This window comes from Monodelphis domestica, chromosome 6 (genome assembly GCF_027887165.1).
Source record: "Monodelphis domestica isolate mMonDom1 chromosome 6, mMonDom1.pri, whole genome shotgun sequence".
Classification (NCBI taxonomy): Eukaryota; Metazoa; Chordata; class Mammalia; order Didelphimorphia; family Didelphidae; genus Monodelphis; species Monodelphis domestica.
In genome coordinates this window covers 90,224,395-90,251,934 of record NC_077232.1, presented here as the reverse complement: position 1 = coordinate 90,251,934, position 27,540 = coordinate 90,224,395, and the positions used below count along the sequence as shown (strand labels likewise).

General features: G+C 38.9%; 1 protein-coding gene across 1 annotated transcript in view; it reads left to right on the top strand.

Annotated features, from left to right (window-relative positions):
- The first annotated feature begins 2,978 nt into the window (after positions 1–2,978).
- Positions 2,979–27,540, top strand: part of STK32B (serine/threonine kinase 32B) — a 384,972-nt gene continuing 360,410 nt past the window's right edge. The window contains exon 1 of the mRNA XM_007496744.2: positions 2,979–3,533. Coding sequence (XP_007496806.1) covers positions 3,482–3,533 — 52 coding nt within the window. The 5' untranslated portion in view covers positions 2,979–3,481. The remainder of the gene's footprint in view (positions 3,534–27,540) is intronic.

The following is a 27,540-nucleotide window of genomic DNA, read 5'->3' as shown; positions in this document are numbered from 1 at the left end:
TGATATTAGAAAAAAAATTTTAATGATGAAAGCTTATAAAATGTAATAGACTGTCTTGGAAGGCCACAGATTTTTTTTTTAAATCATTTGAGGCTTTCAGAACTAGATTATCACTGGCAGGATAATTTATCATGGGATTTCCTTTCAGGTATTTGTTGGACTGAATGGCCACTGAGATTCCTTCTAATTCTTAAATTCTATGAAAATAGTAGATTCAAGACTGTCATTTAGCAGTGAGGATCCAGATGAGGGTAGAAAATATACTTTTGTAGCAGTGTTTGTGGAGTTCCTCCAACTTTATTTAGCTGCAGGAGAGGATGATGATGATGGGAGGTACCAAAGTTTCAGTGTAGTTGGTCTGAGAACAGCAGAAGAACAAGAAAACAGGGATTCAAGTGTTCATGAACCTACATGATGGAAATGTCTGACTATGAGGACAAAATTGAGTGGGAACAGTAGTGAGTTCAGTGAGTTAAGGGGTTATGGTGTGAAAAAAATGCAAGGAACAGAAATCACAGTGAGTATAAAAAGTTAATTTTGGGAGGAAGACTGGTATGGTGGTATTGGTAAGTCTGAAAGGACTTTTTATTTAGAGAGGAGCATTTCTTAAATGAAGATATTGGAAGAGAAAGTTTGAGTGAAAGTGATATAGTTAAAATACAGTGGAAATGGGATTCATAGAAATAAAAATAATTCTGGTATTCAAGAGGGTTTTTAATGGGTTATTAATTTGGATATCATGAATGCCTCTGAGAATGATGGAGAAATCCAGTACTGACATCACAGAGTAAGGTGGAGAGTCACTTGGAGCTCAGTAGGTGATGAAGCAAGGATGGTGTTAACTTTAAAGGATTCTTAAGTGATGGAGACAATGTGGAGTTCTGGATGAATAAGAAGGAATAAAGGTCCAGACCCAGTGAGTTGGAGCACTCAGGAAAAAGAGATTGAATGTTGCCGGGAATTTGGCATTCTGGTAGAAAGCCAACTTTCAATTAATGTGAGGAGGTGAAATGAGTGTAAAAGGAGAATGATGGGTAATTTGCTATTAAGATATGGGGTTTCCAAAGGACACAGTGAATTGAGAAAGCAAGAAACTTGTGAGCAGAGTATAGCCTTGAGGGGTATAGATTTGGAAAGAAGACAGAAAATGCGTTGTGTTAAGATTATAGGAATTAGAATACTAGGAAGTAAATTGGGAGAGTTTTCCATGTGAAGAGGGGAGTATGGAGTCAGCAGAATGGGGCAAACCTAGACCCAAAGGGTATTTAGAATCTTAATTTAACTGGGGAAGCAGTATATTCCCCCCACAGTATATTTCCTTCTCCTTCTTAAAAGGGACCAGAAGACAGAAAAAGGAGCTCATGTCTTGGAGTCCAAAAAAGCTGAGTGTGAATCCTGGCTTCTCTTATTAGCCAATATGACCCTGGGCATGTCACTTGACTGTATTATACAACAATTTCTTCACATGATAATACAGTTAAATTCATGAGCAACTATTGACCTACTATAAGGAACAGAGCTAGGAGCAGGCTATGCTCAGTTCTATGTTGAACTGCTGTGGAGTGGGAATGGCAAATAGAAAAAAGATACATAGCATAGGATCATAAATTTAGAGCCCAAAGTGCCCAATGAGGCCAACAAAACTTCACATCACTACTTCCAAATTCTAAATGCATTCAAACTTCAGAGATGGGAGAACTCATTGGGGGCTGGAGTAGATGGGGCAGACTTCATGGAGAACCTGAGCTTTGAAGGATATTAGGGAACTTTTTTTTTTTTAATCGAACCAGCTTTGGCGATTTCTATGTATTCATTAAAAACAAAACAAAACACAGTAACTACAAAGTTAAGCTGAGAATGAACATCAGAATTGTGCAGCAGAGCTTTAGCGACCAGTAGATGGCAGAATGGCCTTAACTATTCCTTCCTCTGTGTCGTGGACCCCAGCAGGTATCCATCCACCTAGGCGCTCCCATTAGTCTGGAAGTCTTCCTTGGTGGCAGATAGATATTTATTTCTGACCTGAACATCTTGGTATTACCCTATACTCTTTGTCTCGTTAGCTGTACCTGCCCTCCTCCCAACACTTAGTTCTTTTGTTCACTTATCACAAAGTACTGCTCCCCTGCCCAGCCTCGGGATAAAAGGCTTTAAGAGTTGTAGAGTTTAGAAATGATCTTAGTGGTCATTTAGTCCAACCCCTCAGTTGACAGATATGGGAGCTGACAGGAGAAATGATTCTCTCAGGGTCAAAAAGGTAAGTAATAAAGGTGTATTTGAATCTAGTGCTTCTGATTCCGGAGTTTGACTGCCCTTCAACTGGGTTAGCCTCTTCCCTGGGATCAATCTCCCCCTATCCTTTCTTTCCCAGGCAAATCTCGTATACAAAAGTGCCTGCTTTCCCCATTTCCTAGCTGTCAAGAGGAACGTGGCAAACGTGGGGATGCCAGAGGGTCTGGAGGAAAGGGGATCTCTTCCACCTCTTTCGCTCCTCTGCTTCATCAGGGAATGGCAGAGGTGGGAGATTGAGCAGGTGGAGAGATCAGATGAATATCTCCCAGTGAGGAGTCCATTCCCTGTTCCTCCCTCGGTGAGCTTTTAACTCTGAGGCAGGACAAAGATTCTCACAGGAGACAGGGCTGTAATATCCTTCCCCCCTAAAATGCCCCGAGGGAGGAATGGTTCAGTTCCCTGCCGAGCAAAGAAAGGCATCTCCGCACCTCTGACTCCTGACCACCCATCCTTCCTCTTTTCCCTGCCCCCGCCTGGGAGTACTTTGGGGGCTTCGGCCTGGGCGGAGAGTAGGGGAAGGGAACGCCTTCTTTGCCCCCCTCCTCAACCCGGGCATCTTTCTCCCTCTGCCTCATCCCCCCATTTCCTCTTCCTCTCCCTCCTTGCCTCCGCCTTCCATTCTCGTTCTCTCCCCCTCTTTCTTTCTCTCTCCCCCTCTTCTCTCCAGCCGACAGTTAGCTATGAAATATGTATCAAGTTAGTAAGTAGCAGCAGCAATTCCTGCCAGCGGCAGATGGATCGCTTTCATTTTGCGGAATGATTGCTGACACCCGGCAGGATTTCCCTGGTTGCAGGAGCAGCAGCGGAGAGCCGAACTCTACCTCCTCTTTCTTGGGCGTGGAGGAGAGGTTGGAGGCTGCGGGAATGGATAGCAGCTGGGCGGGATCTCCTGACTCCTTCTAAACGTCCCCCTCCACTTCTCCTGTCCCCCACCCCCTTCCCCCAAACGGCTTCCAGGCACCCAGTCTCAAATCAACAAGGGCAGGTGGCCGGAGCGACCTGGAGGCACCCCGCCTCTGACCTCCCACCCACCCCCCTTCTCTTTCTTGTTCCTGCTTCCCGCCCCTCTCTCCTTTTCCTTTTTATTATTTATTTATTTTTGTTGTGCGTGAATTCTCTCCCAGTGAGATGCTAGTGGCTCCCCGAACGAAGATTTTGGCTGGGGATGTAGAAACAACAGTGGCATAATATGGGTGGGAATCACTCCCACAAAACTCCTGTGTTTGATGAAAATGAGGATGGTAAGTGAGGAACTGTCCGTGGTTCCATTGTCTCGCCGCTTTCTTTGCCTCTCGCCCCTCTCTGAGGCGCTCTCTGCTCTGTTCATTATCAGGTGGGCTCTGATTGAGCATTTAGAGGTTCACTTTCTACTAGATCAAGAGGTCAGAATTTTGAGGTTGTAGACTTTAGCAGGGAAGAACGGAGAATGGGACTCCCGATAGGCTCAGGGTCTAGTGAGTTGTTTCTGTGCTGGGTGTGTGTCTTGTTGGTCGCAGGTATGCTTTAAACCTTCATTTGACAGCATAGAAAGGAGTAGCTCAAATAGAAAAGAAATGAGAAAAATCTCCTATGTTTCTTGAGAAGTGGATTTGCTTAGAAGTTGAAGTCAAAACAAAACTCAGTCAGATGGACCAGTATTTGGGCTAGAAGCCAAATATTCTGCAGCAGTGGCAGGTGCACTAAACTGGGGAGTGGGTTCTTGTTCTGCCTCTATTACCTACTAGCTGGGGTCTTTGGACTGAGCCACTTCCTCTCTCAGGACTTCAGTTTCCTTAAATGAGATTCTTTGCTTTGAATCTTGAAAGCAATTAGAATGATCAAACAGTCTGATTAATAAGACTAGGATTAGTGTGTGTGTGTGTGTGTGTGTGTGTGTGTGTGTGTGTGTGTGTGTGTGTGTGTTTAATACAAGGATACTATTTTCCACATGCCAAAGATGGGATTTGATCTAGATGGAGCACTTTTTAAACTAACCTGATTCTAACCACTTTCTTTGATGCTAGAAAGAATGGATATTTTATTTCATCAACTTTGAATCTATATTCCCATTTGTCTATAATGTAGCCTCTCCATGGATTGATGGGATTCTTCAAGTTCCTTTCATTTTCCTAAAGCAAACTTTCCTTGCTTGAACATACTATTTTGATTAGGAGAGGACTTGCTGCCTAGAAAGAGGACACCTTGTATGCTGGTAAATCATAGGTGAGATAACAGAGTAATGGAGCATAAAGAAGGGATGGTTCCCCATTAAGAACTGTTGTTTGCTTTTAAGTCTTACACTTGCACACACACGTGGGGGTGAAGCATATGGCTCAAGACATCACATTTTAAAGGCAAATCCACAATTAAGTATCATTTGCATATAATATTTTTATTCTTGTTCTATCCACAATTCTAGATCCAAAGTCAGTATTTTTTATAACCAAGGAAACTGTGTTTGGCTAAGAAGCCTTAGTGACTTTTTTTTCTCCTTGGGATTGGGATAGAATAATTGGAAATTATTTAATGAAAGCCACAGGTGCAATTAAGAAATCTTAGCAGCTGAATTGAATCAGACTATGATGATGCCATTTCATGGGTGGGGAGAGGGAGAAGAGTTCCCTGTCTTTCTGTCATTGTGTTTTATGCATCTATAATAAGGGTTCTTAACTTTTTTTGTGTAATGGACCCCATGACAGTCTGGTGAATCCTATGGTTCTCTTTTCAGAATATTTTTAAATGCATAAACCAAGATACATAGGATTATAAAGGAAACCCAGTTACATTGAAATACAATTATATAAAAAAGTTCACAGATGCTAGGTTAAGAAACCCTAATCCTTATTTTACCAAGACTCTTGTCCTTAAAATTTTTGGTATGACCCAAATCTGTGATTCAATTAAACTTAATTTAACCAATTTTTTTTAAAGTATCTGCTTCAAGTAAAGCATTGTGTTAAGGGCTGGGATACAAAGAGAAAAACTGAATAGTAAGAATTGCCTCTTTTATAGAATAGCTATCTTTTCTACTGTGATTTCACCTCCAAACAGAGCTAATTAGCAACTCCTCAGTACTTTATAGCCTTAGGGCGTTTCCTAGAGACTATGAGAGTTTCATTGACTTTTCCTTGGTCACTTAGTTATTTTATAACAAAAATAGGCTTGAACCCAAGTCTCTTTGTCTCCAAATCCAGCCCATAACTCACTTTTCAAGCCTGCACTTTGTGTAATCTAAGTTAAATCAGAAGATACTTAGCTTGGGCTATGTAGCATAAATGATTGTATCTCTTGGTCTTTCAAAGGAGGCTGTTTAGGATTTAAAACTAGTACATTTCCTTATAGCAAAAAAAAAAAAGTAACAGAACTGGTATCCTTGAGATATAGGCATAGGGATTGTACCTGTGATTTCATGACTCCGTGACAAACCCCTTCTACCACAACAGATCTTTACCTTATACAGTTTAGAATCTTAGAGACTTGCCTAGATTCCAGGTCATTGAGATTGTAAATTATTTGATCATAGTCATACATTGACAGAAGTAGGACTTGAACTCAGATCTTCCTGGCTTTAAAACAAGCATTTTATCCATTGCATCATGTCATACTTTAGGAAATCTGTGATAAATATATAATAACTATTTGTTAACAAACGTTCTTTGTCAATTTGTCCTTTAAATTTCTTCTTTTTTTGCTGTTATTCATTCTGAAAGCTGTGTAAGTTACCTGCGGTGTTGAGGTTGACTACCTATTTAGTGGCTTATAAAATAGAAAGCTAGAGTACTCTTTCTTCAGAAGAATTCCAGTTCCATGTAATTCCTCACTGCTCCAATGTGAGTTTTCCCCCACTTCTACCAGAAATGTCAGGTTTCTCATTTACTTCTCTGCATTAGGTAAGCACATAGGACTCTATAATCTATCACTATCTCTTCCCTCATGTGCTGTCACTATAAGTAGTATAAAAGGAAATGAAAAAGGAGTAAGGAGAATTGTATAGGGGCTCAAGGATGGCTTCATTTATTTGGTACAGGAGGAAAAGTAAAATGAGCTTGTCAAATTGGTTTTTGTCTTTCTGACCCACCATTCTCTAATAGGTCAGAAATAGGACAAAAGCTGTTCATCAGAGTAGATTGGGCAGTAATTGATCTGTCAAAATCTCGTGTTAGTCTAAAACCTAATATTTGGGGCTGTATGACTATTATTTGGGTCTGATTTCCTGTAAGAAAACATCAAGACTTCTTAGTCATGGATTGCTCTTTGCTTTAAGTCTTGAATGCTTCAAGAATAAATGAGTTTATTTATTAAAGAGATCATCATCCTAGTGTGAATATACAAATGCCAGGATGAGTTTCACTCCTGGAGATATTTTGATATTTGAAAAAGGCTATGATTAACATTAATGTGGGCACTTTCATTGTTGACAATGGTTATAGCTCTTCACAGCCTTAGAAGACAGTTTTATAAGTTGTTAGTGACAAAAGCATCTATCAGCTAACTAGTGACTCTCCTTCTGGTGTTAAGCCTCTCTGTGGTTAGTTAGATTGTTCCTCAAATGGTAGTCTTATTGTCAATCACCAGGACCTTTCTAAAAATCTCTACAACTATGTAGAGTCTGCTGGAGCTCATGTTTCATTGGCATAGTCCTCAAGACCATGGAATGATGAGGTATAGGAATAGGATGGTGTTGGACACCGGTGGATATAGAATGTTAATTATCTGATGACATCAAATCAATCAACAAGCATTTATTAAATGCCTATTGTTTTCTAAGCTTTGGAAATAGAAAGAGTGAAAGGAACCAAGACCTCATTATTGCTATTAAACAATGAACAGGAGATAGATGAATTCTTCATGACATAACTCTTCAAAATGCCATCATAATAGTACAAAAAGGCATATCTTTCTCTTTAACATATGTACAACAATTTGCTGCATAGGAAATAGACAAATTTCCCAGGCTACCCATGGAAATAAGTCTCATGATTTCTTAAAAATATTTTCTGTCTTGAATTGATCCAACAATTCTGGAGGGCAATTTGGAACTCTGCCCAAAGGGTGATAAAAGACTGTCTGTCCTTTGATCCAGCCATAGCACTTCTGGGTTTGTACCCCAAAGAGATAATAGGGAAAAAGACATGTTCAAGAATATCCATAGCTGCACTCTTTGTGGTGGCCAGAATTGGAAAATGAGGGGATGCCCTTCAATTGGGGAATGGCTGAACAAATTGTGGTGTATGTTGGTGATGGAATATTATTGCGCTCAATAATAAAGTGGAGGAATTCCATGGGGACTGGAACAACCTCCAGGAATTGATGCAGAGTGAGAGGAGCAGAACCAGGAAAACATTGTACACAGAGACTGATACACTGTGGTATAATAGAATGTAATGAACTTCTCCATTAGTGACAATGCAATGACCCTAAACAACCTGGAGGAATCTATGAGAAAAACCACTATCCAGATCCAGAGAACACTGTGGGAGTAAAAACACTGAAGAAAAACAACTGCTTGAATACATGGGTTGAAGGGATGTGGTTGGGGATGTAGACTCTAAATGAACATCTTAGTGTAAACAACAACATGGAAATAGGTTCTAATCAAGGGCACAAGTAATACCCAATGAAATTGCATGTTGACTGTGGGAAGGATGGGTGGAGGGAAGGGAGGGAAACAATGTGATTATTGTAACCAAGGAATAATGTTCTAAATTGACTAAATAAGCTCATTCACATGGGAAAAATATTTTCTGTCTTAATACAACTCTAAGACAGAAGGTTAAGGGATAGGCAAAGAGAGTTAAATGACTTACCAAGGATTATACAACTAGGAAAGTGTCTGAGTCTGGATTTGAACCCAGGTCCTCCTAAGTCCATGCCTAGCATTCTACCCACTGTGCTTCCTAGATATCCCAGTGTCTTCACTTTCTAGCCACACTTCTTCCATGAATCAGTTTTTTATCTAGGGTATTGAATAAGAGAAGTGACAGTGGTGCACCATCATGGGAACATAGAGACTTATTTCACATGCCAAGTGGAAAATTGAAGAATTTTTCTCAAACATTCTCATTAATAAATGAACAACATAATTTACCTGAAATATCCAAATACCTGTCACAAATACTTGTATATAGTTGTTGTTATTGCTCAAACTGTATATTTAAATGTTCAGTTCTCCCCATTGCCACTTGATTATTTTTTAATGAAAAATTTTCATGGTCATTAAATGTTAAAGACAACAAGAACCTTGGTAGGAAAAGGCTTAGGAGTTTTTAACCTGGGGCATGTGAACTTTTTTACATAATTGTATTTCAATGTAATTATTTTTTCTTTAAAATTTTGTGTATTTTAATTTATTCATTAAGTTTAGAATCTCAGAGAAATGGTCTCATTTGTGACAACTGGACAGATTAAAATCTTCCAGGATTAAGAGAGAATCTTCCTTTTAGATCTTGAATTTACTGTAGAACTTTAGGCAAGCCTTTTACCATCTCTATGCGCCAATTTCAAAACCTATGGGAAAAGGATGATTACTCTGACTTGCTTCTAGGAATTAGAAATCTGAAAAGTTGAAAATATTACTAAATTGACCCAAAATAATTTCAATTGGGGCTGATTAAAATATTTGTATAGATAAGTCACTGTAATAGTGAATTTCTAAAATAGTTTGTGAGGTAATAGCATAGAGTTAGGTTTATATATTTGATACTTCATTTTTTTATTTCCAAAATTATAGGTATTATAGGTACTTATTGTACCTTCTTCATCCAGGTAATTAGGCTAGATGCTTGAGAAGATTAAAAGACAGGAAAACATAGTTTCCCTCATGGATTAATATTATTAATTATTCTGATTACAGCTAGTATTCATTTTGTATTTCTGATTAAGAAAGTATTTGATATATACTGTCTTTTTTAATCCTCAAAATAACCTTGTAATAAAAGTAGTACAGCTGAGAAAACAGAGACTTAGGATAAGTAACTTGTCCATTGTCAAACAACTTTTCATTGTCAGAGTCAAGATCTGAACCTAAGTCTTCTAAATTCAAATGGAATCCTTTTCCCACTTTAATACATCTCCCTAATTCTAGCAGGAGTATATGATATGCAGACAAATAATGACAATACAAAATAAAATACAAGTATATGAGAAGTGTGAAATAAGTGCTTTTTTTTTTTTGATGTCCAGGGATAATTGCCTATTGAAAGGATTATGGAAAACTTGATGGAGGAGATTTCATACACCTTAATGGGTATATGCAACTTTGACAAGAAGAGGAAGGTGAAAAGATATCAGAAAAGAAAACAGCATTAGTGAATACAGAAGTAGGAGATCATATGACCTCTAGAGGGGACAGTTTAGTCTAAGTCATGAATATTTCCTGGAGCCTAATATATGAGTACTAGACTAAACTTTCTCACAAAATCTCGTGATGAGAGATAGGGAAGACATGGTAGTAACTTGATGGGGTAAATTGAGGCAGCAGGTTTTTATTTATTTTTAAATCAAATTAAAATTTAATTTAATTGATTAAATTAAGATTTTTTTCCCACGGTTACACGATTCACGTTCTTTCCCTCCCCGTCCCTCATAGCCAACACTTAATTCCACTGGGTTTTACTTGTGTCACTGATCAAGACCTATTTCCATATTATTGATATTTGCACTAGGGGTGATCATTTAGAGTCTACATCCCTATCAACCCATGTGATCAAGTAGTTGTTTTTTCTTCTGTGTTTCTGCTCCCACAGTTCTTTCTCTCTTTCTCTGGATGTGGATGGTGTTCTTTCTCATAAGTCCCTCAGAATTGTGCTGCTGCAAGTTGAAAAGTCCATTATGTTCTCTTGTACCACAGTGTATCAATCTCTGTGTACAATATTCTCCTGGTTCTGCTCCTTTCGCTCTGCATCAATTCCTGGAGGTTGTTCCAGTTCCCATGGAATTCCTCCACTTTATTATTCCTTTGAGCACAATAGTATTCCATCACCATCAGATACCACAATTTGTTCAGCTATTCCCCAATTGAAGGGGAATTATTTTATTTTTACAATTATTTTATTTTTTTTTGCCACCACAAAGAGCACAGCTATGAATATTTTTATACAAGTCTTTTTCCTTATTATCTCTTTGGGCTACAAACCCAGCAGTGGTATGGCTGGATCAAAGGGCAGACATTCTTTTATTGCCCTTTGGGCATAGTTCCAAATTGCCATCCAGAATGGTTGGTTCAATTCACAACTCCACCAGCAATGCATTAATGTCCCTATTTAGGCAACAGGTTTTTAGGATTGAGAAGACCTGAGCTTATCTGTAGAAAGATGGAAAGTTGTTAGTATAGAGGTAGAAACAGAAGATGCAACATATATACATATATACAGATATATACACACATATGTATTTTAAATTTACTACATGCTGTGACAAGGAAATCACTTTAAAAGACTGATATATATTAATTTAAGGTCGCCAAGGAATTCAGCTATGCAATTCCTAAATGAAAACTCAAGTCAGCAGTCAACCTTTTATGGAGTTTAATTACAAACAGGAGGAAGAAAGGAATGAGAGAGAGAGAGAGAGAGAGAGAGAGAGAGAGAGAGAGAGAGAGAGAGAGAGAGAGAGAGAGAGAGAAAGAGAAAGGAGAGAGAAGGGAATAGGGCTTAAATACCCCTTCTGTTTAGACTGGGCCAAAAGGCCCAAGCCCTTAGATAGCTGAGGCAAAGAAAGGAGATCAGTCCCTATTACTCACGTGACCAAAATGGAGAAACAGTCTCGGGGCCTCCACCTCCAGCTTCCTTCAGAGCAAGCTTCTCAGAGCACCTCTCCAACCACTCAGAGCCAAAACTCTCCAACCCCCTTCAGTCCTCAGACCCCTCTATCTTTAAGGAAACCATCCAAGTTCCCTCCCCTCAGTTCTCACATCTACCAATCACTGTCCATCATTTTCCCTGTGCCAATGGTGGCTCTAGCTTAACCCAGGACTGCCCAGAGGTCTGTGGCTTTGCACATGTCTGTTGAAGGTCATATTCTCAAGTAATTAAATCTTGATCTTTTGCTACAGCCCTTCCTAAATCCTGTTACCCTGAGTAGGGTAGAGATTGGAATAATTAAATTTTGATCTATGCTGCAGCCCTTCCTAAATCCTGTTAGGACTGAGTAGGGTGGAGATTGCAATTTCCAAGACCTGATTCTGTCATTCCAAGTATCTCCATTGTATCAATTCTAAAATCAATCATGACTCAAAGAAATTCCTGTTCTATGCTTAAGCATAGGTCAAAGCCCTTTCCATTGTTCAGCAAAAGGTTTCTGTCCTAAAGTAATCTTAAGAAGGGAGGAGGAGGAACCTCCCTTGTCAATTGGGTTCACATTCCAATAGACTATCACTAAGAAATTTTCCAAGTATGAAATTTCTCAATGGTGAAATTTCCAACATTTATAAGTCTAAGAAATTTTAAGGTTTACAATGCCAAAGGTCATATATGGTGCTGTCATGTTTGCAGCTACCATATCTGTGCCTTTCCCTTCAGCATAATGTGTGGTCTTATTGGATGCCTGTTGTGGCTTTTTTCAATTTTTAAATCTTTAGAAAAATTCTTTATTTGACAGATACACAATAATATTCTTAGAAATGTATCCTGTGACCTGAACTCAAGCTTCCCTCCCCTTGTCTATGGTAGAATTAAAGGAGTCACAACTCACTCAGGTTTATTGCAGAGACATTCATTATGGATTAATTGTCAACTTTGACTTGATCTCCAGCTATACCCCAACCCCACCCCAAAACAGTAAGGATAAGGATGTCTGGAGTCTGTATATTTTTAGTATTGATGGGTTTAGTTTCTTTCCCTTACTAATAAGATGGAAATTTCTGTGATAAGTCAAATGAAATGTCCACGGTTATTTGTTTTTTAAACTCTTACCTTACTGTCTTAGAATTGATAGTAAGTCAAAGTCAGGATCTGAATCCAGGTTTTCTAAATTCAAATGAAGTCCCTTTTTTGCTTTAACAGACCTAAAACACAACAACTGATACTAAGTATTGATTCTAAGACAGAAAAGGGGTAAAGGCAAGGCAAGTAAGGGTTAAATGACTTGTCCAGGGTCATACAACTAGGAAATAGCTGAGACCACATCTGAACCCAGATGTTCCCTTCTCCAGGCTTGATGTTCTATTCATTGTGCCACCTCACTGCCCTTTCCATGGAAATTTATTAAGGGGGAAGGAATGGTCCTAAGATTTCATGATTGTAGAGAATGTGTAGGGGAGGAAACTCCTTTTATTATGCAGGTCATTATGTTCCCTGATACTAAAAGCTTTCAAGAGTGGTTAGAGAAACTAAAAGCTTAAGTGGTTTGTCCAGGGTCACCCATCCAGGTTGTGATGGAGGCAGAATTTGATCCCAATATTCTTGGCTTCAAGGTCAGTTCTCTCCATTCACTATGCTTTATGCTAACCTTTTAATTTATTAAATAAACATGTACCTTCTCTGTGTAGTGCATTGTGGGGCCCCTGGGGGAGGGGGAGTCAAAGATACTCCCCTTAAAGAGCTTACATAGTCTAGTAGGGGGAAGAGAAGATGTTATTGTTTTGTCGTTTCAGTCTTGTCCAACTCTGTGACTCCATTTGAGATTTTCTTGGAAAAGATAATAGAGAGGTTTGTTATTTACTCCTCTAGCTCATTTTATAGATGAGGAAACAGAAGCAAATAGGGTTAAATGGCAAGTCCAAGGAGGACTTATCAGTTAAATACTTGCCCAATGTACCACAACTCAGAAGTATCTGAGGCTAAATTTGAACCCAGATCTTCCTGACTCCAGGTCTGGTTCTCTGTCCACAAAGCCATCTAGTTGTCTCTAGATTTATCACTAAATGGCAAGTAATTATAATCCTTACTTTCAGTAATGGCTCTGACCCTGTTCACACTTACAATAATACCTTTTCAAATGACAGGACAGTGAGTTGGAAGGAGGAAGTGGTTTGGACTGTGAGGACCATACTGAAGAAACAACATTGACTCTGGCATCTAAACTATTTTCTTATTTTTAAAAGCTATATGAGGACTAATCACAATTTTGAAATTTGCATCTAAAATGATCTTACGTTGGAAGTCTTTAGGCGATTAGCAGATGTTACGTTGGAAGTCTTTAGGTGATTAGCAGATGTGTAAAATCTGGTATAGCATTGGCAGGATGCCTGTGGACGATACTTGAACTCATTAGAGAAACCTCCACAACTCATTACAGAGAATGGGAAGAGAGAGGTCATAATGGGCTGTTTGCCCTATACTTGACATTTGAGGGTTTGCTGTCAAACACTGGTGATGCAGATTATTGGCTAAATGATTTTGGGCAGATTACTTCCCATCTTTTTCCCAAGCCTTTATTTCTCCATCTCTAAGATGGGGATAATAATACTAAATACGTGTCCTCACTAGGTTGCTATGATGAAGGAGCTTAGTAAATTGAAAAGCATTATATAAGTGTTAGATTCACAAACATCTTATCATCATTAGTTCATGGAAGGAAATTTGGAATTTATTAGTGGTAGGTGATCATATAATTTTATTAAGCAGATTATATATCAATCAAATAAATGTGTATTGAATATTTACTCCTTTGTTAGATCCATGATGCACACATAAATATACACTATTGTCTTCAAGAACTCCAAGTTCTCATCGATAAGACAGAAGTGCTAATTATAAGTCACATTTATATATTGGTTTATACTTAGAAAAATACTTTGTGTTGTGTCTCATTTAATCTTTTCACTAGCCTTGTGTCATAGGAGCTTGTATCATCCCCATTTTACAGATGAGCAAACTATGACAGAGAGAAGTTAAATGACTTGACCAAGGATATGCAGCTGGTAAATGTCTGAAGCAGGATTCAAATTGAGGTCTTTCTGATTAATTTTCTTTCTTTTTTCCCCCTCTTCTCTTTTTTCTTTTTCTTTCTTTTTAAATTTTATTTAACTAATTAAGAAAACGTTTCCATGGTTACATGATTCATGTTCTTTCCCTCCCCCTTCCCCATAGCCAACACTCAATTCCACTGGGTTTTACTTGTGTCACTGATCAAGACCTATTTCCATATTATTGATATTTGTACTAGGTTGATCATTTAGAGTCTACATCCCCAATCATATCCCCATCAACCCATGTGATCAAGTAGTTGTTTTTCTTCTGTTTCTACTCCCACAGTTCTTTTTTCTGGATGTGGATAGCTTCTTTTTCATAAGTTCCTCTAGATTGTCCTGGAGCATTGCATTGCTGCTAGTAGAGAAGTCCATTGCATTCAATTGTGCCACAGTGTATTAGTCTCTGTATAATGTTCTCCTGGTTCTGCTTCTTTCACTCTGCATCAATTCCTGGAGGTCGTTCCAGTTCACATGGAATTCCTCCAGTTCATTATTCCTTTCAGCATAGTAATATTCCATCATCAACAGATGACACAATTTGTTAAACCATTCCCTGATAGAAAGGCAGCCATCATTTTCTAATTTCTTGCCACCACAAACAGTGAGGCTATGAATATTTTTGTACAAATCTTTTCCCTTATTATCTCCTTGAGGTATAAACCCAGCTGTGGTATGGCTGGATTAAAGGACAGGCAGTCTGATTCATTTTCTTGATGCAACCTAGATGATCAGGCTAACTATCTGAGAGAAGGAAAAAAACAAACAACCTAATAATTTTTGTTTTGTGCTGATTTGTGATTTCATCAATGTAAGAAATTCTCAGCAGTAAGTCTATAAATTAGGCTTATAATCTGAGAGAATTCCCAAGGACAGGTTAAATAATTTGTCCAAGGTGATGTAGAAAGTTGTTATTGTCTACTGGACTTGAATGTAGTTAAGACCTTTCATCCACTAGGCTGAATAGGTGCTAAATTGTATGTATGGGCTCAGAGAAGGAAGAGATCATTAGGGGCTAGAGTAATTGGGGAAGATGATTTTGGACAGGTGGGAAGTGATCTTTGTCTTTTTTCCCCCCTAAATCCTTTCTTTCTGTCTTAGTATCAACTCTAGGAAAGAAGAGTAGCAAGGCTAGGCAATTGGAGTTAAGTGACTCAGCCAGGTTCACACAGGTAGGAAACCAGATTTGAACCCAGATTCTCTTGACTCTATCCACAGTGCTACCCAGTTGCACCTTTCTTGGCAAAGATACTGGGATGGTTTGTCATTTCCTTCTCCAGCTCATTTTATAGTTGAGGAACTGGGACAAACAGAATTAAGTGTTTTGCACAGGGTCACTCAGCTAAGAAGTATCTGAGGCTAGATTTGAACTCAGGAAGATGAGTCAGTCTCTCTGACCCAGGCCCAGCACTCTATCCACTGTGCCACTAACTGCCCCTTGAGCTTTTTCTTAAAGATGAGCAGAATTTCAATAGGTGGAATAAGCAGGGAAGTCAATATCAGATAGAGATCCAGTAGGCTAGAGTAACAGACAGAAGCAGGCATTAAGAATTTTTTTGGGGGGATTGTAGAATTAGAGAATTAAAAAGCAAAATTTAAGGTCTGTAAATACCCTCAAGCTTATTACTTTAAATATGATGAGTTATGAAAGTTGACTGCTTCTCATAATTTGTTAGTAAATTATACCAGCCATTTCTCCATTGAGGGTTTAGAGAACAGTTAGCCCCAGAAGTTGGATTTGAGTTCATGCTGAGTTTCCTGTTCTCATCTGCCAAAATTATCAGAAGCTGGGACTCCCTGTTGTGCCCTTGATCAGGTAGCTGTCTTCAGTCACACATGGGCTTCCCTTTACTGTATTGTGATTCAGAATAAAATCATACCTAGAATTGGAAGTGGTGACAGACTTAGAGAGCAGACCACTGAATGGCATCAGGGTCACAAGTGGTCATGTCCCTATTTTACACATGAGAGAACTTAGGCTCATAGTGACTTAAAGTTACACAGTTGACATTTTCTAAATGCCAAAAGCCAAATTTAAACCCAGTTCTCTGGATTCCAAACCAGGGACTGAAGAAGCCACTTGGAACTAATTGAAGAGAGCCAGTTGTTAAATTTTCAGAGTGAGCATTTATATCTTGGAAATGTGGCAAATACTACAAACCAAGACTTTACTAATCATTTTGTTGATTTTTTAGACTTTAGGGATGGAGAAAGTATAAGCAGATTAAACTTTAAAATGTTCCTTTTTATGTTTTTAATTTTTTTACAGATTAAATGTTGACATAATTTTCAATAATGATTTTCTGACATTTCGTGACCCATGCTCTCTCTCTCCCTCCCACTTTCTCTCTTTGCTAACAAGGTAAGTAATATGACATAGTCATATTTGTGTTATTATATAATACATATATTCATATTCATCCTGTTGTGAAAGAAGACAGAGGAAATAAAGTGAAGAATGTCATGCTTCAGTCTATATTCAGACACCATCAGTTCCTTCTATAGCAGCAAAAAGTACTTTGGAGTTGTTCTGGATCCTTGCATTGCTGGTAATAGTTAAGCCGTTCACAGTTGATCATCATACTTTATTGCTGCTCTTATGTAATTAAAATGTAATTAAATGTGTTTTATAAATATATCCTCCCACCTCTTACAGAGCTGGTTGTTAAACATTTACCAGAATACTCTCTTCCATGAAACTCTCTTCTTTCTAGGTTTTCAGGATTCCATTCTCTCCTGATTCTCCTCCTTAACTAGCTGAGCACTCCTCAGTCTCCTTTGCCTGCAGATCACACCCTCTGACCAGAGCTTCCCCACAGGGTTTTGTCCTGGATCCTCTTCTCTTCTCCTCTATAGTATTTCACTTAGAGACCTCATTAGCTCCCATGACTCCATCTCTCAACTCTAGGCATTTTCTTTGGCTGCCCATCATTCCTGGAATGCTCCTCCCATTGCTCTTATGAGATTTTAAATGGGATCATCTTTGCAATGCTTTAAAGCACTATGCAAATACTAGCATATTATCATGTGGGTTTGCTCTTCACTTACCAAAACCTGGAGACAGGAGGTCCTGGTTTAAATCTGGCCCCAGACACTTCCCAGCTGTGTGCTCCTGGACCAGTCACTTACCACTAGCCCTTACCACTCTTCAGCCCTGGAAGTAATGCACAGTATTGATTCTAAGAAGGAAGGGAAGGATTAAAAACAAACCAACAAAAAGATTTAATCAGAAGTTTAGCAAGATCAAAAGAAAGATGAAAATCTTCCTAGGAATGCTGTGTGCAATGGTCTTTTCTTCCCATTTTACCTGGGAACTCATTATTCATTTGAATCCTCAGAAGAATAATTTTGTTTTTTTAATCTCTAGACATTTCTTTTGCAAATACTATTTTGATGTAATAATACCTCTTAATGAGGACTGAGAGTCCCTAATCTCTCTTAAATAAAGAAACCATTAGTTTGGGTCCACATTATCCGAGTCTATTAATTTAAGGAGGAAATGCCAGAACAAAAGGAATATAGATTTATTTTTTTTAAGCCTTTGCTTTCTGTCTTTGAATCAATACGAGGTATTGGTAAAGTAATATAGGTAATTGGGGTTAAAGGACATGCCCAGGGACACAGCTAGGAAATAGCTGAGGCCAAATTTGAACCCCAGACCTCCCACCACCAGGCCTGACTCACTAGCCACTCAACTACCTAGCTTCTCCAGGAATATGGATTTTTAGACCATTAGTGACTTAGAGAATCAGAAGAGGTTGGCTGAAATATTGGAGGTCAAATGACTCTGCCACCTTCTTTAAAGATGAGGAACCTGAAAATCAGAGGAGGGCCATGACTTGTCTTGAAGTGTCTTTATCATCTATCATTTAATTATCTATTTGTCCAGCAAGTACTTAAATGCTTACAGCATGGAGAACACTGTAATAGGCAAGGAAAAGAGATTTAAAATGTAGATATGACTTAGTGGTGCCTGTCCTTGTGGAGTTTGTATTATTGGGCAAAAAGACAAAAACAGTCTCAAATAATGTGCTCTGTGAGGCCTGAGGGAGATGGTAATTATTGACCAGGAGGATTTAAAACCTTCATTCAACACATATTTATTAAACATCTAAAGGCAAGGCTCTAGTTTGAGGTGGCTGGGGATACAAAGACATAAAGGAGAAATAATCTTTCCCCTTAAGGAGCTTATAAATTCTATTGGAGATGTGAAGAGAAGAAAGAGGACAAAGAATTTTCATGTGGGAGAGCACTCTATTGACTAAGACACATTAGAAGAGACTTCTGTAAAAGGTGGTAGCTGAGCTGAACCTTAAAGGAATCTAAGGATTCTATGAGGCAGAAGTAGGAGGGACAACCAACCTGTGCTAAGCAAATTAAGTTTAGAAAAAGAAAACAGGGCATTTTAGCTGGACCTTCTTTTTATAAAAATTTAATTTAATTAGAAATTTAAAAATATCTTCTTTTCCCAATAACATGTGATAATTTTCAGCCTGCTGTTATTTGAAATGACAAGATCTTAGTTAGAACTTATAGGAGCCTTGAAGGGGAGTAATGCTAAATAAATATGGATATAGAGAATGGATCCGGACTGTAAAGGCTTTGAGTGCCAAAGTGAGAGCTTTAAATTTTATCCTGGAGGCACTTGGGACCCATTGCCTATGTGAGCAGCGGAGAGACATGGTCAAAATAGCCAGCTTTAGGACTATTATTTTGCCAGCTTCATGTAGGGTAGATTGGTGAGAAGAGACTGAAAACTGGGACGTTGGAGTTCCATTGGTGGTGCTTCTATAGTAACCAAACATCTGATCATGAACTTCCTTGCACTTAGGCTGGTTGTTGGATGAAAGATATAATGGCTACCATTGGTCATTTGTTCTAAGCTTTCCTAGTTTTTTAGGGACTTGCAGGTCTAGGATGTCCACTGTAATGATCATGTCCTTATGGATGAAGAAAAGAGAGAGAGATGTAGCTCAGGGAGGACCTTACAGCACAGGCTATATTCCCATGAGTCAGGAAGAGGGAAGGCATCCCAGACATTTTGGAATGGGGACAGAAAAATTCAGAGCAGGTCAACATCATCAAGAAATATATAATCTAATTTTAGAGATGAGAATAATAAAAAACAATGAAAGACTAAGTAACGTACTGACACAAATGCTGTTAAATTTGTAGAGAAAACTAGGAAAGAAAATTAATACAGGCTGAAGCAGGTGAAGGTATTATAGAAGAAGACTACTAATAAGAGTGCAGCTAGGAGAGGGGATAACATTCACTGTATGCCTCAGGCCATTCTACCCTGAAGTTTTCTTTATTCTCTGAAAGATTCTATTGATCTACTCTGGTGGTTGACTCAGTCTTTGTTGCAACTGTTCCTTCTTGCCTCTGGGGTAGCTGGTATAGCCCACATTTTCTGGGCTAAGTAATGATAAAAACCTTTCCTTTGTTAATCCAATCTGGAGGGGAAAAGGATTAAAACCAAATCTCTACTACACAATTAAAGGGAATCATAAGCATCTAGTGCAATAAGGTGGAAAGCCTATGGCGAACACATTAAACCAAAGTCTCACCACATTATTCCAGCGAGCTCTCTCTGATTCAGTCTTTCCAGGTTAACTTCTCCTAAGGGAGCAGGGATAAAATATTTGTTTGTATATTCTCTGTTGTTCAGTCATGTCTGACTATTCACGATCTCATTTGGGGTTTTCTTAGCAGAAGATACTTGAGTGATTTGCCATTTCCTTCTCCATCTAATTTTACACATGAGGAGATGGAGGCAAACAGCATCAAGTGACTTGCCTAGGGTCACAGAACCATGATGTGTCTGAGGCTAGGTTTGAACTCAGGAAGATGAGCCCTCCTGATCCTAAGCCCAGTGCTCTGTGGATTCTGCCACCTAGCTGCTCTAGTTAGGGTGCTGATGGGATGTTAAGTCACTTTCTGTGTTCTGAAGTGTGGAAAACTCTATCTCACTTCTCTCCATTCTCTTCCTAAAGTGATGTTATGTATAAAACAGGCTAGCAAAGGCTTTACTATTGACCTTCAGGTAGGAGGGAAGGAGAAAAAATTAAAAAAAGACAAAACCCAAAGAAAGACTTTTTCCTTGCCAGGCAGTAAGATCTGGGTCTTGAAAGACCAGCACTTATAGACACATCTTATCTCCACCACCAGATGGAGACACATCCAGGATTTATAGACACATAAACAATTCCCATTTAGGGCTTTTATATCAAAGATCATAGATCCAGAGCACATGACCTCAGAGGTCTTCTGGATCAACCCCCTCATTCTAAAGATGAGGAAACTGAGATTAAAAGGGTTAAGGGACTTGCCCAACATCACACATAGTAAGTCTAAAACTACAGATTTCAATCTGTGTTCATCTGATATTCTCTACCAACTCAGGTATTAATGCACCCCCAACCCCCCCTTTTCCTTTCCCCCTTTGAATCAATTGAAATCAAAGCTTTTGATTTGTGTGAGAGTGAGATAATCTTATTATTCCTCCTCCTCCTCATACCTTATTTTAGAGAAAGCTTTAAGATTTTCTATTTCTGGTAAGGAAGGCATTAAAACAGCTAGATGATGCAGTTGATCGAATGCTGGAACTAGAGTCAGGAAGACCCATCTTCCTGAATTCAAATCCAATCTCAGACATTTACTAGCTTTGTGTCCCTGGGCGAGTCACTTAACCCTATTTGCCTCAGTTTCCTCATCTGCAAAATTAGCTGAAGAAGGAAATGACAAACTATTCTGATATCATTGCCAAGAAAACTCCAAATGAGGTTGTGAGGAGTCAGATACAACTAAACAACAAGAAAGGCATTATAAATATTAGTCTCTCATTTTGCAGAAAAGGAAAAAGCAACTTATTTAGAGAAAGTGGTTAGTACTAGCCCCAGGACTTTTGACATCGAATCTAGCATTTGATCTAATATACCATATCATAAATGGTATTCATACAGAGGTGGATGGGACCTAGAATCCTTCTATTCCCATCTCCTTCATTTTGCAGATGAATAAACTGAGACCCAAGGAGTTTGTGACTTGCCCAAGAACACACAGGTATTAAATACCAGAGCTGGTATTTGAACCCAGATCCTCAGAATCCAAAGGCAACAAGGGCTATTACTACTGTCCCATATGTGTTTCATGACTGATGATGGCCACCTTCCTGGTGGTGAGCCTCTCTGTTCTGAGCTCCACTGGGCCTTGGCTGAAAGATACATTGTCCATGAATAGCTCTGTACCTCAAGGCAGTTTGTTAGGGTCTTCCAGGTCATAGTCTCAGCCTCTGAGAATCTTACACGAAATCCTTAGCAGCTTATTCAGACTTAGCCCAAACTTGCACTCTGTTGGCATAGCCTTTGCACACCCAGCGACATTTTCTCCAGTGATGAACCACTAGAGGAAAGTGTTAGTGGAGAGAATACCTCTAAACACAATGTGAAAGCAGCTAAATACAATATATATGTATATATACATACACTAATACAATTTCTTTATCTTCTTCTTGAATAAAATTTCCCTCTAAATATTCCACAGGAATCAAAAGTAGCCCTAATGGAATATCCCCATTTATGCTTTAGTCAGAATTATGCAGATTTTGGATTTGCATTTGAAAGTTATATTCACATCACATGCTTTATTCTTTAATAAGGATGTTTTCCTCCTACTATAATATTTAAACAGTCTTTTTTGACATTTCAGGAGTGCTGTGGACATTGGTTAGTCTATTGGATTGGGTGTCGTCAGCAAAGTGGGCTTCTAGCCCTGGCTATGATTTTAGGATCCTAGATGCTTCTACATCCAAATGAATGTTAATTCCTTTAAAATTTTTGCCTGGAAAGGCTACAGATCTGTTGTAAGGATATTGCTGTTGCTCAGAAAGTCTCTGAGCTTTTCTAAAGGATTCTAAAGGAGCTTTTCTAAAGATTAATCTTTATAGACAATGTGGCAGCTCGGTGCACAGTGGGTAGAGTGCCTGGGCTAGAGCCAGGAACTCACCTTCCTGAGTTCAAGTCTGACCTCAGATACTTAGTAGTTGTGTGTGCCTGGGCAAGTCATTTAACCCTGTTTGCCTCAGTTTCCTTATCTGTAAAATGTGCTAGAGAAAGGAAGGGCAAACCACTCTAGTCTCTTTGCCAAGAAAACCCCAAATGGATCAAGAAGAGTTGGACAGAACTGAAAAATATGTGAACATCAACTGAACAATAAAGAAAACTTCCAATTAGATCTTATTTGAAAAGATCCATAATTTCACTAAGTGTGTGTGCTCCCTACACCAATACAGCTATCAAATCCTCTAAGCCTTAGTATGTGGTATCTACCGATTTCAGTTATTCCTACACCCACTCATGGGAAGCTTCTGGTGATGAACTTCTCTACATTTACCTAGGCTGGACCTTGGATGACAAACATAATCCATCCCTGGTCTTGTGCTGTAAGATCTTCCATTTTGGCAGGAACTACCAGGGCAGATGCTTAGCCTTTAGGGAATTCCACCACCTCCAAGATAAAAGAAGGTATCAAAGGTAGACTTCAGTGGCGAAAGAATACCCATCTCATTAGTTTATGACCTCTTCTTGGTTTTTGACCCCAATTTGCAGCAGGTTGAACCTTTCTTACCAAAACAAAAACCACTTACAAAGGTAGAAGTTTTAGCACTTCTGAAAATATTTGTTTTCTTTCTCTACTAGCACTAGAGATCATTACATAGAGAAGCTGCTATGGGTGGAGAAGGGGGAATGGAAGGGGTAGGTAGACTGTTTGGGTCAGTCACTAGGTGGTACTCGAACCTTGAGGTGCACCAGCTAATTTAACTAGGCATGTTCCAAAGCCTGGACATTTTTATATCCATCTGCTTGCTACCATCTGAGATTGCTCAGACAACCACCTTCTGATTTAAGTCTAGGAAAAGAGCTGGAAGTAGAGCAGCCACTCATGGACCCAATCCCATTTTTGGACATATAGAAGCTTTGATCTTGACTTGTCTATCTTTTGTTAGGAAGTCCAGGGGCTTTTTGCTCTTGGGTGCTCACAACCTTAGTATTAGACTTAGTATGGACACCAGATCAGCTTTAGTCCTACTACAGAATTCTTGAGTTCGAATGATCCACCAGCTTCATCCTCCCTAGTAGCACGGTTTTTAGGCATCTACCACTCTGCCTGGTTTCCTGGAACAATTTCAAATCTATGTTTCAGTAAAATGGGAAGCCTGGGATCAGGGACTTAAAGCTGGAAGTGACCTTCATAGTCATCTAACCCAATCCTCCATACTGGATATGGCGTGAGAGGGCTTGGGTTTGAATGCCAGGTCTGCTCCTTACTAGCAATGTATTTTCCTATCAATGTTCCTTTAGAGAGAACATGATTCTGTTTCTGGCTTTTTTAAGAAGCCATTTTTTGAGAAGAGAGATGGCAATATGCTTCCTGTGTTATCTACCTGTGAAATGGCTCCATTGGCTGCTGAGGGCTTAGAATTATGTTAGCACCTTTGTAAGCGATGCTAGCAGAAATATAGTTAGAGGAGGGAGCATATTGGTGAGTTCTTAATAAGTTTCTTCTCCAATGGAGGCAGCCAGTCTGGCCTCAAAAACTCCTTACATCACAAAAACACTGAATCTTTCTGGGAATGCCTGGCAATTTCCTTTCACAAAGCTGTCTTCCATATGAAAGTTTGACTGAGGTAATGGCAGAAGTGGAGAGTGCCTTCATCCATCATAATCAGGGCGCGTCATCTCCAACATGCTCTTGGAAATGCATGGCACCTGGGCTCCATTTCCCCCAAATCACCCTTCATCTTTTCCACAGTGACCTGTAAATACCCCTGACTTTGATTGCTGTCAATAGGGACTTTGCTTAGCGATTATCTCATTCTCTTTCTGGGGTGACTTTAAAGAGCTCCAACAACAGCATTCTACATTGGGGGAGATCTAGTTCTTCCCAAACACACTAAACATGACGATTTATGCAAATACATTTTCCCCTTCCTTCTCACTCAGCCCCCAACCAAAGACTTTAATTGAGACTTCCTTCTAGGACTGCCTGGTTACCCCAGTTACTCCAGCCTACCCAGTGCAATTCAATTCAACAAACTTTTATTGAACACTTATTTTAAGAGAAGTACTATGTTAAACCCTGGGGATAGACACAATTCTTGTTCTGAACTAACTTAAATTCCATCTCAAAGGTCATTATTATAATTGTTCAGTCATTTTAATCATGTCTGACTCTTTAGGACCTCAGTTGGGGTTTTCTTGGCAAAGATACTGGTTTGCTATTTCCTTCTCTAGTTCACTTTCCAAATGAGGAAACTGAGGAACTTAAGGTTAAATGACTTACCCAGGGTCAAAACTTGCCTGAAACTGCACTTGAACTCAAATATTTCTGACTGAAGCTCTATCTACTACATCATTTAGCTGTCAATTTGGGGGGTGGGAGTAGAGCATGCCATCCATCCATGGATAAGTAAATGCCCAATGTGTCAAAAGTCATTTTAAGAAGGATATAGAAAAGACCGCTGGTAGGTGATGGAATTTTAGACATCTTTTGAAGAAATTGGGACTTCTTTCAGGCAAGGGTAGGAATATTTCAAACATGAGAAAAGCCTGTAAAGAGGCCTAGATATAGAAGTTGAGATGTTCTGTACCTTTCTTTTCTTCTCTCTATCTCCCTCTATTTCCTCTTCCAGGTTTCCACTTCTTTGTCTTCCTCCGAACCTAGCTGTGTGACCTTGGGCAAGTCATCTAGCTTCTGTTTGCCTCATTTCCTTAATTGTAAAATGGAACTAATGACAGCCTTTACCATGTAGAATTGTTGTGAGGATCAAATGTGATATTTTTAGTTTAACATAATGTTTGGCGCATAGTAGGCACTATCTAAATGATTATAACTATATATATGTGAATATAAGTGCATATATAGTTATATACACATATATACATATTTATATATATATAAATACATACAGTCACTATATAAATGAATGCTTTTTCCCTTTCCCCTTCTCATTCCCTTCTCCTTTACCCTTTTCATATTCCCTCTCCTTCCTCTTCTCCCTTCCTTTTCCTTCTGCGCTTCTAAAGAACCTTGTATTTTTCATATTTCCCAATGAATGTGAATATCACTGCTATACATTTTTTGTCTTGCCTCTAAAACTAGATATGGTCCTGTTAGAGCAGGAACCCTGTTATTAACTTTTATATAACTCACAGAGTCCTGGCCCAGTGTTGGGTACTATTAACTAAATGTGAAACACTTATTGCTTGGTTAGTTTCTAATCCCTTTTCACATATATTTCATAGTATATTGAATTTTTTTATCTCATTTGTATGGATTCTCCTTTTAGAAATCGGCTTTCATGGGAGGGAGTTGTGATTTATTAGTGTCCCCTAAAACCATTCAGATTGGCAACTCATCTATAATTCACAATTTTAGGGAATTGTTAATAACACAAAGGAAGGTTGTGTCTTGCTGAGATGGACGGGGATGAGTACACTTCAGAGACAAACTTCTTGACTCCAAGGCTGGTCTTCTCTGTCCTCTGTTCTGTTGCCAGTTAGCAGTAAATGTAATGAAAACATAAATGTGAATCACAGAAGCACAGAACTTGAGAGTTGAGTGGGATTTTAGCACTCTTTTGGTCCAACCCTTACAAGAAAGAATCCCTACTATAATATACCCAAGAAGTGATTGTTTAGCCTCAGATTAAAGACCTTCAGGGACAAAGAACCTACTACCCTTGAAGGATCTCATTGCATTCTTGGACAACTCCAGTTGTTGGGTAGCTTTACCTGACAGTAAACTGAAATTGAACTCTGCAATTTCTAGCTCATTGCTGTTCTTTTGTTGTTATTGCTGTTCTGTCATGTCTGATTGCCTGGTTCCTTTTGGAATTTTTCCTGGTATAGAAATACAGGTTTGCCATTTCCTTCTTCAACTCATTTCCTAGGAGAGAAAATTGAGGCAAATAGGGTTAAGTGACTTGCCTAGGGTCACCCAGTAAGTGTCTGAAGCCAGATTTGAGTTCATAAAGATAAGCATTTCTGACTTCAGACAAGATTGCAGTTCCTGACTTCACTGCACCAGCAAGCTTCCCTGAGGGTTGTGTAAGCTCTCTTATTCAGATGCTGTTCTTTTTCCCCAACTGAAATCAGATCCTGATCCTGATATCCTGCAGTACATTTCACTCTGTACTTTCTCTCAGTCACAGACTGCTTATTTGCAACTAATCTGTGTGAGAAGCTAGCTAAGCAGATACTGAGGTTGAAGAAAAAGTTTAAAGAAAAACGCCTTCATATCTTTTGTCAATTATGTTAGTCCACTTAATTGTTAATGATCTTTTTATGTTCTCATAGTTGTGGCACACTTTAAAGAATTAGTTATTAATTGTTTTGCATGTCAATAGAATCTCGAATAATTGTTTTCTGACATTTTGCAATCCAAGTTCTTTCCCTCCTTCCTCCCCAAGGCAACACAAATATGATATAGGTTGTCATATGATACACATTTCCAAGATATTCATGATATTAAAGAAGACACATAGCACTTACATGAGAGAAAAATTCATGGAGGAAACAAAATGGAGAATGTTAAGCTTTAATCTGTATTCAGATTTCACCAGTTCCTTCCATGGTGGTGTACAGCCTTTTTTTGTGATTAGTCCATTGGAATTCATTCTGATTGTTAATATTACTAATAATATGAATGAGAACATTGATGTGGCACTTTGTTCAGTGTCCTTGAAATAAAGTAGAGTCCAGTGTTAATAGCCTCTTCTGTCAGATCTTATGCCATACACAACTCTAGTTCATTACCACTGCTTTTTGTGACTTTTCAGAGATTTCCCTAGAAATTTTTCCTGTGATGGCAAACACAGTAGGTTTCTTTTTTATCTTTTATTTATATTTATTTATTTTAAATTTTATTTGGTCAATCTCTTTTTGGTCTTTAAAAAAACTCACTCAAGGGGAAACTTGTGGCTTAATTTGAGATAGATGGGATATGAGTAGAGGCAAGGATACATGTAGGTCAGTGATGGCAAACCTATAGCACAGGTGCCAAAAATGGCACACAAAATGCTCTCTGTGGGCACTTGACCAACCCCTCTCCCTGAGTTCATTTGTTCCCCTTCCCCTCTCCACTGTGTCTGATGACATTTTTTCATATCACCCACCCCTCTGCCCAGCAGTCTAATGGGAGCACTTCCTCCTTCCCCCATCTGGAGTAAGGGGTGCTGGGCTTGGCACTTGGTCTCTGGGGGTGGCACTCAATCTTGGGGGTGTATGCATGACTCTCAGTCTAGGGGGTGAGTCCTAGAATTCTGTCTCTAAAAGGTTTGCCATCACTGATGTAGGTTA